The 13,570-nt window shown below is 39.1% G+C and overlaps 1 protein-coding gene across 1 annotated transcript in view; it reads left to right on the top strand.

Annotated features, from left to right (window-relative positions):
• Nucleotides 1–13,570, top strand: part of SFT2D2 (SFT2 domain containing 2) — a 109,390-nt gene that overhangs the window by 75,314 nt on the left and 20,506 nt on the right. The window contains exon 4 of the mRNA XM_078658335.1: nt 1,798–1,879. Within this exon, the coding sequence (XP_078514461.1) occupies nt 1,798–1,879 (82 nt within the window). The remainder of the gene's footprint in view (nt 1–1,797; nt 1,880–13,570) is intronic.

Here is a 13,570-nt window from a genome sequence, read left to right as displayed (position 1 = left end):
CTAAGTAACCTAGTTGCAGAATGTTACAAGCATTGGCATAGCCAAAAGGTCTTGCCTTTGGGACCTTATAAGTGTTTAGCCATGCAACAGTTGATGTTGTTGCAACAAGGATAACTAAACACTTATAAGGTCCCAAAGGCGAGACCTATTGGTTATGCCAATGTTTGTTTTATGTAGCTGTTGGAGCTTATATTTTAGCATTAGTAAAATTAATAGGTAAATATTGTTGAAGATAACATTGAAATCTTTGGCTATTTTAACATTATTAATCAGAAAAATAATGATTCAGTTCAGCCGTGAATATCTTTAATCTACTTTAGTTTGTCTAATATGGTTAGATATTTTGGATTTAAGAGTGGTAATCTTTATTTCATTGTTGATTCAGATTAATCACAACATAGCTAATTGGCAGGCACATGATACTATATTTCTGTGCAGATATAAATGCATAAAGGAAGGGGCCCCCTAAGTAACACTTTTACATAACGTCTAGGATAAGGGGGAAAGACCAATAAAATATTCTATGAGCTGTCCTACCTGACCTTTATTTCTTCACTATGGGGCCTAAACAGACTCCAGAATCTAGCCACAATGTAAAAACGCTACACAATACATGTTTTCGTCTTTTTATCCTGTTCATTTTATTGCTCATTTTATTTTCATTTTCTTAATGTTTATTATCTACTATTTCTTTGTATATTTTACTGTCATTAAAGTCATAAAACGGCTAATACAATATATACAGTGCTATACAATATGTGCATTATTATACAGTACAATGCACAATACCAATTAATTTCATTGCATACACATAAGCCTTATTTTCAATTATTTGAACACAAGGAATCTACCATATATATTATTTCATGAGTTGAATGTACTCATAACAATAACCTACCCCCATATGGGCTAAGACACTCATTCCTCACATACATACACATTCATTCCCTCATTTCTACCAGACATGTTTTTCCCTCCATTATTTTACAATCGCCATCTAGAAGCCTATGGGGAAGGGTCTATTAAGTCAACCCTTGCTGTATAGTAGGTAGAAAGTTGGTGAATTTCAGTCTACGATCGTTTCGGTAGATAAAGGGTATAGATTCCACCTTCTTCAGGACCAATCGTGATGGCACCTAAGATAGGCGGGCGCACCTAGGAGGATATCTTGTAAGGTCTTGAAGTTCTAACTGACATATGCTTTCAAGTATGGCACGTACTACAATCCATGAATAATACACATTTGCGGTAGCTGTAACTCTTTTCTTATGACTTGAAGGTTTTTTTAAAGTTGAGATCTTGCACTCGTTCTTTCATAAATATAAGATCCTTATTTGCAGCTTGGGGTTAATTTTTCATTATGGCGATTTATATCAAATCCTGTTAGAGCAGGCGTGCTGCTCTTAGCAAAGTTGATCCATCGGTCACGGATTTTTTCAAAACCTATTTTACTATGCAGTTATAAAACATGGAACTGAAACAAAAAACTGTCTTGAAAAAAGCCATGGAGTAGGTTGAAATGTTGACACATGAGCGGCTACTGCCCATCTACCTCTTTGCACTTTATGACCACTATGCACTTTTTTTTAATTAACTAAAGTATTGTTGTATCTTTTTGTTAGGCATAGCACATGTTCATATGATTTTTGCAGGTGTTTTTACTATGATTACTTTGAGCATTGCGAAAATGTAATCCTGTTAATGACTTGGATACAAAATCTTGGTGCTTTGGAATTGTTTCATATTCATGCAGCAATAATTTGATGCTTGATCTAACATTTTACCTTTATTTCTTAGCACCGTATTTCTTATGGGACCTGTGAAACAGTGTAAAAGAATGTTTGAACCAACTCGATTGATAGCTACAATCGTAATGCTAGTAAGTATCTAGTTATTTGAAATGAAAGATTTGTTAGTATTTCACTTGTTTAATATGGTACTTATCATTTAAACTAACATACCTCAAACTGAGGTGACAAACAAGGTAGGGAATGTTTAAGTAAGAAACTTTATGACTGAACACGAGCATAGCTCGATCAACGAGCGAGGTCCTTCAAGGTATGTTCTAAGAACATTTTAAAATTACTTGTAGATCTCAAGTCATTGTTTAACATGAGAATCCATATGATTTGGTTTCCTAATTTCCAACCTTTTGAGGATATCTCTATGAAATGCAGTTTAACAGACACTGAGCCAGGAGTCTGGAAGTAACTTGGAAAGGGAAATTATTGGGGTGTTTAGAAATGTGCACCTAGTTCTGTTTTTTTGGAACCACTGTCACGTTCTTTTATTTTGTACATGTTTTACAAATAACTTGTAATAACTTATTAAGGGCTGGCTCTGACCATCAGAACAAACCTCGTGTATAGAATACATTTTCTGACAACCATTTGGGTATCACAATAGTGTTATTTAAACAGTGTGGCTAAATGTGATTGTTTACATTCCAGACTTGTTTGGAAGCAACTGCGCATATTTAGAACTTTTACATGTTCTTAACAGTTCAGGGGATACCATATGTTGCTAAGAGTCAGTTAGTGTAATGGTTTTCAACGCACAGGAATAGATTCAACCTCAACTCGCACAAAATGAGCATTTCATTAGATATTTTAACCTATGATTACCTACCAAATTTCTATCTTCATGGACTCCCATTGAATACTTTAAAGAAATGTAACATTTCTCAGAACTATTTGTTTCTAACTCCCAGTACTTCACAATCTTCAAACTAGCTTAAAAGCTTATCTGCCAAAAAGTTATGGACCACTATGGTTTCAGACTCCACATAGAAGAACCTCCTAGAGACTGCCTTATGGCTGTCAGTGAGATTACAGGAACAGCTACATCCATCAAAGGACACAAGGAAAATATGAGTTTTGAAAGGTAAAGTGCCAGAAAAATATTTCACAAATGATAATCATTCATCATTCGAGAATGCCTGTATCAGTCGTAGATCATGAAGCATGAGTCATTGCTAATAGTTCAATAGTATATGGACTTGAAAGGGCTACAACACGCACCCTGTTCCACCAGAAATATCTTTACCGTAGGCAGCCTTTTCATCTTGTTTGCCAGGATCTTCAGATGATATTTGGAGGCATTGTACCTTCTTTAATCTTTTTAAAGTGCTGGTTGTATGTATCCATTTCTGCTTTGTGAAAAGTGTCAAGCGGGGCCTTTGGTGTGTGCACTTTGTAAGAATGTGTTAGTTGGGTGCTTGGTGTCTGATTGTTCTGTGGATGGGTCTTCAGTATTTGGTGCATGTACCTCTGCAGTGGTTCTTAACCTGTGGTACAAGGGACCCCTGGGGGTCTGCAAAACCTAATCAGGTGGTCTGTTACTGCTTGGAAAATTAAATAATATTAAGAAATTATTACTGTATATATAAAAAAGAAACAAAATATGTAATTGAACATTTTAAAATTAGAGAAAGATTAAGATGGTATCCTCAGATTGATTCATGGGAGCAGTGCATCTACATCAACCAGAATATAGTACGGATGATGAGTAGCCTCAATTGAATTTAGAAAAACTCCAACCTTCCTAGTAACATTTCAATTCTTTAAATTTTTTTTGTGAATTAAAAATATTTCATCATTTTTCTATTGTTTTGTGGTTCAAATAACTGAGAACATCGGGTTTTATTGAAAATGCATAGGCTGTGATACCCAACTTCTAGTAATGACTAACTGGGGGTCCCCAGGTTCCAGAAATGATTAGGTGGGGTTCAAAGAAAGTTAAAAGGCTAAGAACCACTGCTCTAGCGCATTTTAATGATTGTATTCATCTCTGATATTTCAACCCGGCTATTTTAAACAACACCTGAAGCAGGAAGGTATACTCCGCACTAGTAGTGTGTGGTGTGAGGGTCTCTGTAAATGGGTGAGTTTTTTGTTGGTGTACGCAGGGCTCTGCTGATTTCTCCACCTCACGCCAAAGCCATCCCCAATACTGACATTTAGTCACAGTTAAAAGGGTTTTGATTTATTTGGTCTGGTTCCGACATCACTATCCTCCATCCTATAGGAAAAACCAGCAGCTAGCCTTTATCACGTTTCGACTGAGGTTGTATTGTTTCTAATGGACTATGGAGGCATCAGTGATAAAAGTGTAAAATGTGTTATGGGAAATCTTCACTGAGAGGTTATAAATATTAGTGGTAGCATATAACAGATTGTAGTAGGCACTGCAACTACACTTAAGGTCTCATTAGCCTGCCCATTCCTGTCAAACATTATTCTCTTTCCTTATGCATAGTTAATCAAACCACTATTATTTCACTGGAACAAGTAACTCAAAATGAAAAACATGTTTAGGTCTGGTTTACTGATGGCTTTACCCATTTGCCAGGCCTCGTGTTTATTTTTTTAAATACATTTTATTTCCCAAGTATGCTTCAGAGGAGTTTGCATTAAAGTTAACATGGGCCAGCCAACAGAATACCAAAAGTAGCACGTGGTAATAGGTCAAACCTTCCTGGCCTTTAGTTGTCTTGGCAGTTTTATTTCTGTTTTGTTAAAAGGAAGCTGTTGAGAATTGGGTCACTAGTTGGCAGAGGTATGCACCCTGTCCAAATAGGGACCATACTACTAGAGAGGGTTAGTCTGATACACACCATAAATTAAATTAACCTGTGCTCACTCTGGCATGCAGGCTTAACTTAAGAGGCAATGCGTTAAGTATTTGCACAACACTTAATACAGTAAAAGAGTGAAAATCCCACGCAAAAATAATCCACTCCTGCATAAAAAAATAGAGCTTACTCTAATGAGCAAAACAAGACCAAAATGACAAAAACCAATAAGTAGAACCAGAGTTATGGATTTTTAAAGAATATCTTGAAATATAGTGCTTCAAAACATAGAGCGCCAACCGGGGCTGTCTAGTCACAGTTGATGGGACAAAATATGAAAGTTCAGGCCGGGCACGATGGAGCACGGTTTGGATACAGGGAACCAACCTTGTCCCACTGAAAAAGTGCCTTAGATGAGGGATGCATCGGCGTCTAAGACCCCCTGCGAGGAGCAGAGGAGGACATGCGTTGGCGTCAATTACTTCTGGAAGACTTTAAAGAGTGGCCATTGAGGTGCACAAAGTTCCTTCCTGTCCTGGCTCCGGACTCACTACTGGGCGGTATGCAGCTCTTTGTGTGGGGACAGGCACAGCCAAGTCGGGTGCAAGTGTCAGCTCCTCCCTCCTAACCTGCCCAGGATGGCCAATCAGAATGTTAATGGTCAACCAGGATGTGGACAGCTGATTAGGCACCACTAAGCTCTCTATGTGTGGGGTTGTCTCACTCACCCCAGACTTGTACTCAGAGACAGGCAGAGGCACAGAATGGTTCAAGTAAAAAAGTGCCAACTTTCCAAAAGTGGCGTTTTCAGACTAGTAACTTAAAATACAATTTTACCCTAAGTTGTAATTTTAAATTGTGAGTCTAGAGACACCAAACTGGAAATATCAATCTTTTCCCAATTGGGAATTAAACTTTTAAAAAAAGGTAGTCCCAATGTTAACCTAAGGGATTTATAGGCCTAGCAAGTTTTATATGTTCTTCTAGTGATATGCTGCACCTTGCCCGTAGGGCTACCTAAGGCCTACCTTAGGGGTGACTTATATGTAATAATAAGGAAGGTTTGGGCCCGACAAAAGGGTTAACTTGCCATGTCGAAATGTCAGTTTAAACTGCACGCTCGGGCTCAGCAATAGGAGGCAGGAGACCTGTTTAAAGGTCTACTGAAGTTGGTGACACAATCAGTGCTGCAGGCCCACTAGTAGTCTTTAATTTACAGGCTCTGGTTACTTGTAGTGCACTTTACTAGGGACATATAAGTAAATTACATATGTCAGTTGTGAATAAGCCAAATGTTACCATGTTTTAGGGAAAGAGCACATGCACTTTAGCACTAGTCAGCAGTGGTAAATTGCCCAGAGTTGTAAAGCCAGCAAAAATGAAGTCAGCAAAACGAGTGAGTTGGTAAAACGTCGAGGGAAAACCATACCCAAGATGCCAGGTGTAAATGAAGCCTTTCGATAATTTCACTGTCAGTAAAGTGGCTTTATGTTGCCTTTGCAATTGAGAAAAGGCAACTATTTTCTTCCTGTGGTGCTATTTTTGTAATTGTTGTATAAAAAGTGTACTGGGAACTTGTAACCTGGGGTTTCATTGATGCAGGATTTGTTTCCATTAAATTGTGTTGACTTTCTTTCCAGACAGGTTTATCATTGAGTTTAACTGTGACTTGTGTTGCTGCTGCTTACAGTGATCCCCTTTCCTGAGCTATGCTTCTCTTTATGAGCCTTCACTGCTGCTCACAGAATCCCAACTTCTGCTCTATCCTGCCCTCCTGTGTCACTGTGTCTGTGCTCTGACCCACTCACACGACATGGCAGCTAATTTCTGTTTAATACTGACCATTATGTAGCCACCATGCATTTTAATGTTTATCAAAAGGTTATACAATTGCCCAACCATTTCTATCGGCACTGCCACATTTCTCAGCTCTATTGCCCCATTACCAACCTACGTTACCATCACCATCATTGCCACTGCCTCCATGACCATTGCCACCCCTAACACCACCACCACTACTGCTACCTCCATCAACACTATCACTATCACGCCATCAGTGCCATAGTCCCCATGGCTACTACTGTCAACACCATCACCAATAATACCAGTACTGATAGTATTGTAACTGCCACCACTACAACTAGCATCAACACTACGATGCTCACTCAAGTTTCTGTGTTGTGTGAGTCAGAGAGAGGGCGATCTAGGCACGTGTGTGAGAGACGTGTGTTTACTATAAATAGAAACTGTAGATAGTAGTAGACCTAATAATAAAAGGCCAGACATGTTGGCCATATCAATATTTGTTACTTTTGTACTTGTTCGTTTTGTATTCCCTACATCAAATGAATGTTGGTATACTCATTAAGTAATACTTGCATACAATAAAAATGCTTTATTCTACACTTTTCTACACACACACATATACACACACATTCTTGGAGTAAAATCAGGCCTTGTTGTTTCATTACAGCTGCAGCGCTTGTTATTCTCTATACCTTTCCTTATACGAAATAACATTTTCCGCTGTGACAGAATTCATATTTCACAATAAATCAGTGTGCAAAGACAAGGTCATGTGTTTTCGTGGCGCTGTGCATTTTCATGGCTTTTTAATAAGTTATTGCAAGTAGTATTTCATCTTATTCTCTTATAAGACGATACTTCTGCCTCTAAACATTTGCTGTCATGACATTTTGCACAACTATAGTATTATATGTATTGTGTATAAGAGAGCGTACCTGCAGATTATGATATCCTGTTGTATTGAGTTATCATCAAGGTCTGAGTCATTAGATGACGAGGGTATAGACGAGTCCAATTTGATATCAAGTCAAGTTTATTGTTTACAATTATTAAAAATTATTACAAAAAATACATATAAGAACCATTGTTAAAACCAATAAATACTGTGCTTAACCTTTAACAAGTTTGATTAAGTGGACCATATAATTAAAAACGATCTCTATTGTTTCATTTCAAATATATACTTCTGTGCGTGTATAAAAGTTCTTAATTATGCAATTTCTCTTCACATGACTCCCCTGTTTCCACTTGTTGTAAAAGAGATTGTACCTTCCTCATGTATTTAACCCCCCTTCAAGCCAACATAGGGGACGATCCATCTAGCCATCGAATTACAGCTTGCCTGCATGTTCCAATGTTCAGTTTGTTAAAAATGTTTTTTAAGAACCGTTTCCTTAATTCCATGAGAGCTGGGCAAGCACATAGCAGGTGAGTTAATGTTTCGTTTTGATACCCGCATAGGCGGCAAAAAGGGTCCGTATGACTAGCTTTCCAGGATGGTAACAGGTCCTTTGAAAACTGTAGGCCCACGCTATATTCTATGTATCTTTGTTTTATAGGCATATTGAAATGGCTTTCTAAGTAAGGCTGTGGTTTTATCCCGGAATAAGAGTTCATTACTGTCCACCCGTGTCGTCGTTTTGCAATACTTGATTTGTCTTCCAGATAGGATTTCCATTTTACAGCTTTGTTTGTAATTATATCAAAGCTGTTTCTATCTGGAACCAGGTCCCACGTTGATTCCAGACCTATGCAACTCAAGGATTGGGACAGGACAACTCCCCAACTGTGGGGGGGGGGGGGGGCTTTTCCATCTGGGTTTCAATTTCTTTCCAGCACAGGTTGTCCAGGGAACCTTCTTCTGATATACGTATTTTGTGACAGAGTTTCACAAAAGAACCCATACTGCAGTACTTCTGGTTCAGCAGGCCGAATTCTAATCGAACCTGCGCCGGTGATGCTGATTTTGGGAGGTTTATCGCCGCCTTGTATACTTTTGTTTGTAGGCTGTTTAACAGCCCCGCCTCTTTACCACACCAGGTAACCAATGCGTATGACAAGGTGGGTAATGTTTGCGCTTTTATCACATTCAGCAAATGTGTGTAGTTTGGGCAACCTAGTTTATTCTGTAATTGTCTGTAAGCGTAAATCAGGGATTGCGCTTTTGCCTTTAGATCTAATTTGTGTTCTTTGTTTGTTTGGCCTCGTCCCAGTTTCAGACCTAGGTACTTGTGTGATATTTCCTCCTTTATTGGGGAACTGCTTGCGTACCATTTAAATGTTGATTTTTTTTTTGGGTCTACAATGCGGACCACTTTGGTTTTGGTTTTATTTAGTTCCAAGCCTTCATGTTCCAAATAGGTTACTAGATTGTTAATCATCCTTTGCAGGCCTATTGGAGTTTGACTCAGAACAACAATGTCGTCCGCATACTGCAAGAAGGGAATTGGGGTTTTTGACGGGTATGGTGGATGACCTTCCCCGACCTGCATGTGACTGACAATGTCTGCCATGTAAAGATTAAATAAGCTTGGGGCCATTACACAACCTTGTTTTAGGCCCTGTTGTGTGTCAATTCCGGCCGTAATACTGCTTCCGTCTCCCAGTTTTACTCGTGCCCAGGTGTTACGATACAAACTCATTATTGCCTCCAGTAGGATCTTCGGAAGGCCCCATGCACTTAGTTTTTTCCACAATCGGGTTCGGTTAACCCTGTCAAACGCCTATCGCAGATCTATAAAACAAGCATAAAGTCTGGTCTTATTTGTTTCGGCTTTTGACTTCAGTAGAGCCAGGGTTGTCAGGTTTGTTAGTGTGCCCGTCCTTGGCCGGAAACCCGTTTGGAACATAGGAATTATCTTTGTGTCTTCCATCCAGTCTTGAAGATGTGTAAAGAAGCATGACCCATATAGTTTTGCCTCCACGTCCATCAACAATATCAGCCTGTAGTTCCCAGGCTCATTATGATCGCCTTGTTTGAAAATGGGGTGTATTATGCTCCCATTCCAGGACTTGGGCAGTTTGTTCTGACCGTAGATTGAATTGAAGAGCGGTGTTAAATATTCTGCCCAGAACTCAGGGGAATATTTGAAAATGGCATTTGGAAGCCCATTTGGACCTGCAACTCCCTCTTTTTTCAGACGATGTATTATTATTTGTAGCTGTTCAAATGTGATAAGGATGTCAGAAGCTGATGCTCGTCTGAGTTTTCTGGTATTGCGGTGGGTCTGTTGGTAGTTTCTTCTTTTTTCCGTTTTTTGCCATTTGAAAGTGTCTTCCTCTTATCCTCCTTTGGAGTATTTCGTATTCCTAGAATGTTTTCCACGTGTTCAGAGTTTCTAGAGCATACTTCGCACTCTACAGTGCCGCATTTGGCCATCCTCCCTGTCAATAAACATGTTTTTGACATGCTGGATCCACTTACTTTCTCCAATGCCTGCCTCCTGTCTTAAGTATTTGCCCTTTGTTAATTTATTAATAATACCCCAGAATGATCGGGCATTTTTATATTTCCTAACAATTAATAGTTTTGACCAGATTTCTTCTTGATATGTCTTTTTTGCCTTACTCCGCATGCTCATATATCTTTTCCGCATGACTTTTAATTTAGCCTTATCTGTTTTTTTTTCCACTTTTCATCATTTTTACCTGCTGCCGAACTTCGCGTGTGATTTTCCTTTTTTCCTCCCGCAAGGTAATTCTATTCTATTCTATTCTGGGTTTGGTAAAGCGCAACAGCTGCCCCAGCAATGGGGTGTCCCGGCGCTGAGAGAAGTCACACACCCTACCAGGTTTCTTCCCGATATTGATTCCCTCCAGCCTTCTGTTTTATAGTTGAGGGGTTTCTGGTTAGGGCCTCACATAGGTATTCCCATGTTTTAATAGGGTTTTCTTTTTCTTCCGGTGTTAGTCTGAGCAATTCTTTTTTAAATTTATCCATTATTGGTTTTATATCCTTCCCGCCCCATTTCAGCTTACGTAGATTACATTTTTCAGTATGCTGAATGACGGTATTCAGTTTTTTGGTCTGGCTGACCAGCATTTTTATTTTGGTAATCAATGGGAGATGATCGCTTTCTATACGTTGTCCAACCGCAAACGAACTCACCATTGAGGTCAAGCTATTGCTCATTATTGTAAAGTCTATTGTTGACTTCCGGTTACCGCTTATAAAGGTTACCGGTATGACTGTATTTCCTTTTTCCTTCATGGTTAGAATTGAAAGGCCCAGGACGCTGAAATCTTCAGTTATTTTGTCGTCTTTCATTAGATTGCTATTAAAATCTCCTGAGATAATCATAGAGTATGATTCGTGAGAACTTTGTAATGCCTTGATCAAGGTTATTAATATTAACAGTTTTTCGTTTTTCAGTTTCTTTTCCGGATGTACATACACATTAAGCACTAGTAGGTTGTGAATACGTGTCTTTGAATCTTGTCTCTCTGTGAGTTTTGTTGCTTGTACCCAGTTTACCCCAGTGTCTACTTCTTCTGCTTCCCATCTATACTGCTGAGTGATGTACGTTGTTAATCCTCCTCTCAGGTGTCCGAACTTAGAGAATTTTTCGGCAAGGACATGAAATTCTATGTAACCAGGGATAGAAACCTGTTTCAGGTTCCAGGTTTCTTGTAGTAGTATTAAGTCATGTTGTTCCAGGAAATTTGCAGTTTCATGGTCTTGCCCCATACTATTAAAGCCATGGACATTCCAGGAGCAGATGCTGATCGTATGTAAATTCGAAACGATTGATAGCTCATTACAAGTTAGTGTTTCCCTTGTTTCCTTTTGGTTACCCAGCGTTATCCATAGCTGTGATTTATTATTCTCATTTGTGCTTTTGGACTGGCTAGGAGTGCTTATTGCTCAATACCTTTGCAACCCAGGACCAGTCGGAGCTCTGTTCCAGAGTATATCCTTGTTCCACTGCTTTTACCTGTCTCCTTATATTTTGTGCTGTTTTTTGTGGAGTTATTGAACATGCGCCCTTTAGGCATGATTTCTGGGTGTTCACCTCTTATTTTTTTGTTTTTCCTGTAATTTAATTTTTTAAGAAGGGGAATGGATATTTATTCCGTTGGTGACACCTCAGCTCTATGCCCCATGCTTCAAAGGACATGCTTGTTGCGAGTATTCTGTCACTATGGTCTTAGATGACCAGGTTGTTAGGGACTCTTCTACCTCTGGATTGTTTTTGATATGTTTAAATTCTACAGACAGAAGATCTTGAGATGATATATCGTCCAATTCTGGGATTTCTCTAAGCAGGCGCATTATGTTACCTCTGTTCAAAAAGTCTTGTCCCCCTGTTGTTTGATATTCCGGTATGAATGACAGCTTTTCAGTAGATTCTCCTTGATTTTGGGGTGAAATTTTTATTTCTTTTTCTTCTTGCCATTGTGTGTCTTTTGTTTTGTCGCCCTTCCCATTTGTTGTAGTTCCTAGCATCTGAGTGTTTGTAGTTCTTTTTCCAGTAGCTTCTGCTATCCTTTGTGGATGGGCCGTGGGTACATTATCTTTGTTTATTTATTATCCTCCGCTTTATCATTAATTATATGTTTAATTATCTGTATACACTCTGTGTGTTGGTCTGTTTGTTGAAGACTGCAGGTTGGTCCTTGATAATTTGAATTTACTTTTATCTGCGTTCTTATCTCTTCTTTTTCGTCGACCTTTGTTGTGAATTGCCTTTTGCGGGTTTTGTCGCTTACATTTTGTTTTATAACCTCGTTATTCGGGGCGTTTTGGGTTCGCGTGTCTCGTTTTACTATCTTGACCTCAGGCATTTGTGTTTGGTCCATCTGGTGAATCATAACTACCCTTTTAAGATGTTAAAAATTTTTCTTCCTTGTGTATAATTTTGTTTTTGTTTTGCAGACGAGGGACAGGTTGATGGTTTGTTTGTCGGGGTGTTTCCGATCTCTGCGCTTAATTGAGGTGCTTGGTCTTGGGTCTTATCAATATGCTTTGAAGCGTTTGTTTCAAAGGGTAGTGTTTTTACCTTTAAGGAGGTATGGTGGAAGATTGGATACGTGTGCATATTTATAAAAGGTGGGGCCTTGAGTTGGACTTTCCCTTTCTTGACGCGCTTTCTTTGTCTCTTTGTTAACTTTGATTTTGTGTTGACAGTTAAGCTTTGTTTGTGGTCTATTCTGCGCGTGCTGTGATTTAAGTCTTCCTCATTTGATTTGCTTATCTCTTGTTCTTGGTCACTGATTTGGTTATGGTCTCTTACTTTATTTGCAATCCCAATTTCCTCTTCGACCTTTTTTCCCCCTCTGGGGCTCATGTCTACTCTATTTTCTTTTATTACGACTGATGATTGGACTGCCCCAAGTATGTCTTTTAGTATGACCGGTAAATTTGACAAGTTGTCCACCAGTTTGCCACATACACAACTTGGCTGGATGATCTCTGTGTGTGGTTCCGCAGCTACCATCCTCGGGAGCAGAGTTGTCATATGGTCTAGCCTGGTGTTTATGCCTCAAATGTGGTCAGCAATAAGGTTTATTAGATCAATTTGGACGTCCATTTTGTCCGACTGGAAATTCAAGGCCTTAATTGCCTGGTCCAAGGTGTTTAACAGTGTTATGCTCCATGGGTCTTTGTAGACCTCTCTGGGCAGTGTTTCCTGGACTTTTGACTCTTCTTCTGACCTACTCATAGAGGAAATCGTAATTGGGGCGCTAAGTTTAGTTTTTTTTTTTACCATCCTTTGGATTTTTCTTGCTTTCTATCCCTAGTATTGAGATTGTCATCTGAATGTAGCGGTGTAGATTCTAGCCTTTCTTTGCCACTCGGTCCCTTTTCCTGATCTTGTGCTTGACTGTGGCCTTCTAGCATGTCTTGGTTCTCTTGGGTTTGTTTTTCTATTTCTATTTCTATTTGTCTGTCCAAGCTTATTTCATCAGGTAAGGAGAATGAGGTTTGCCATGTGTCCTCCTGTATGGCAATGTGCCCAACCCCCATTTTATTTTCCCTTGTTGATAGGTTGTCCTTACTCTTGTTCTTCTCCGTGGTCTTTGTCTCCTTATCTTTTTCAAGAACTTGGGAATTGTTTTTGTTTATTTGAGCTAGGACCACAATGGACTTGTAGGTGCCAGATTTACTGTTTAGCTTTGGAAAGGCCAGAGAATTTTTTTAGCTGGTCTAATAGATTTTGCTTTGGGCTGTTCTCGATATAGGTTTTTTGC

This window comes from Lissotriton helveticus, chromosome 8 (genome assembly GCF_964261635.1).
Source record: "Lissotriton helveticus chromosome 8, aLisHel1.1, whole genome shotgun sequence".
Lineage (NCBI taxonomy): Eukaryota > Metazoa > Chordata > Amphibia > Caudata > Salamandridae > Lissotriton > Lissotriton helveticus.
Note: the sequence above shows the minus strand (reverse complement) of the source record. Positions and strands in the feature narration are given on the sequence as shown.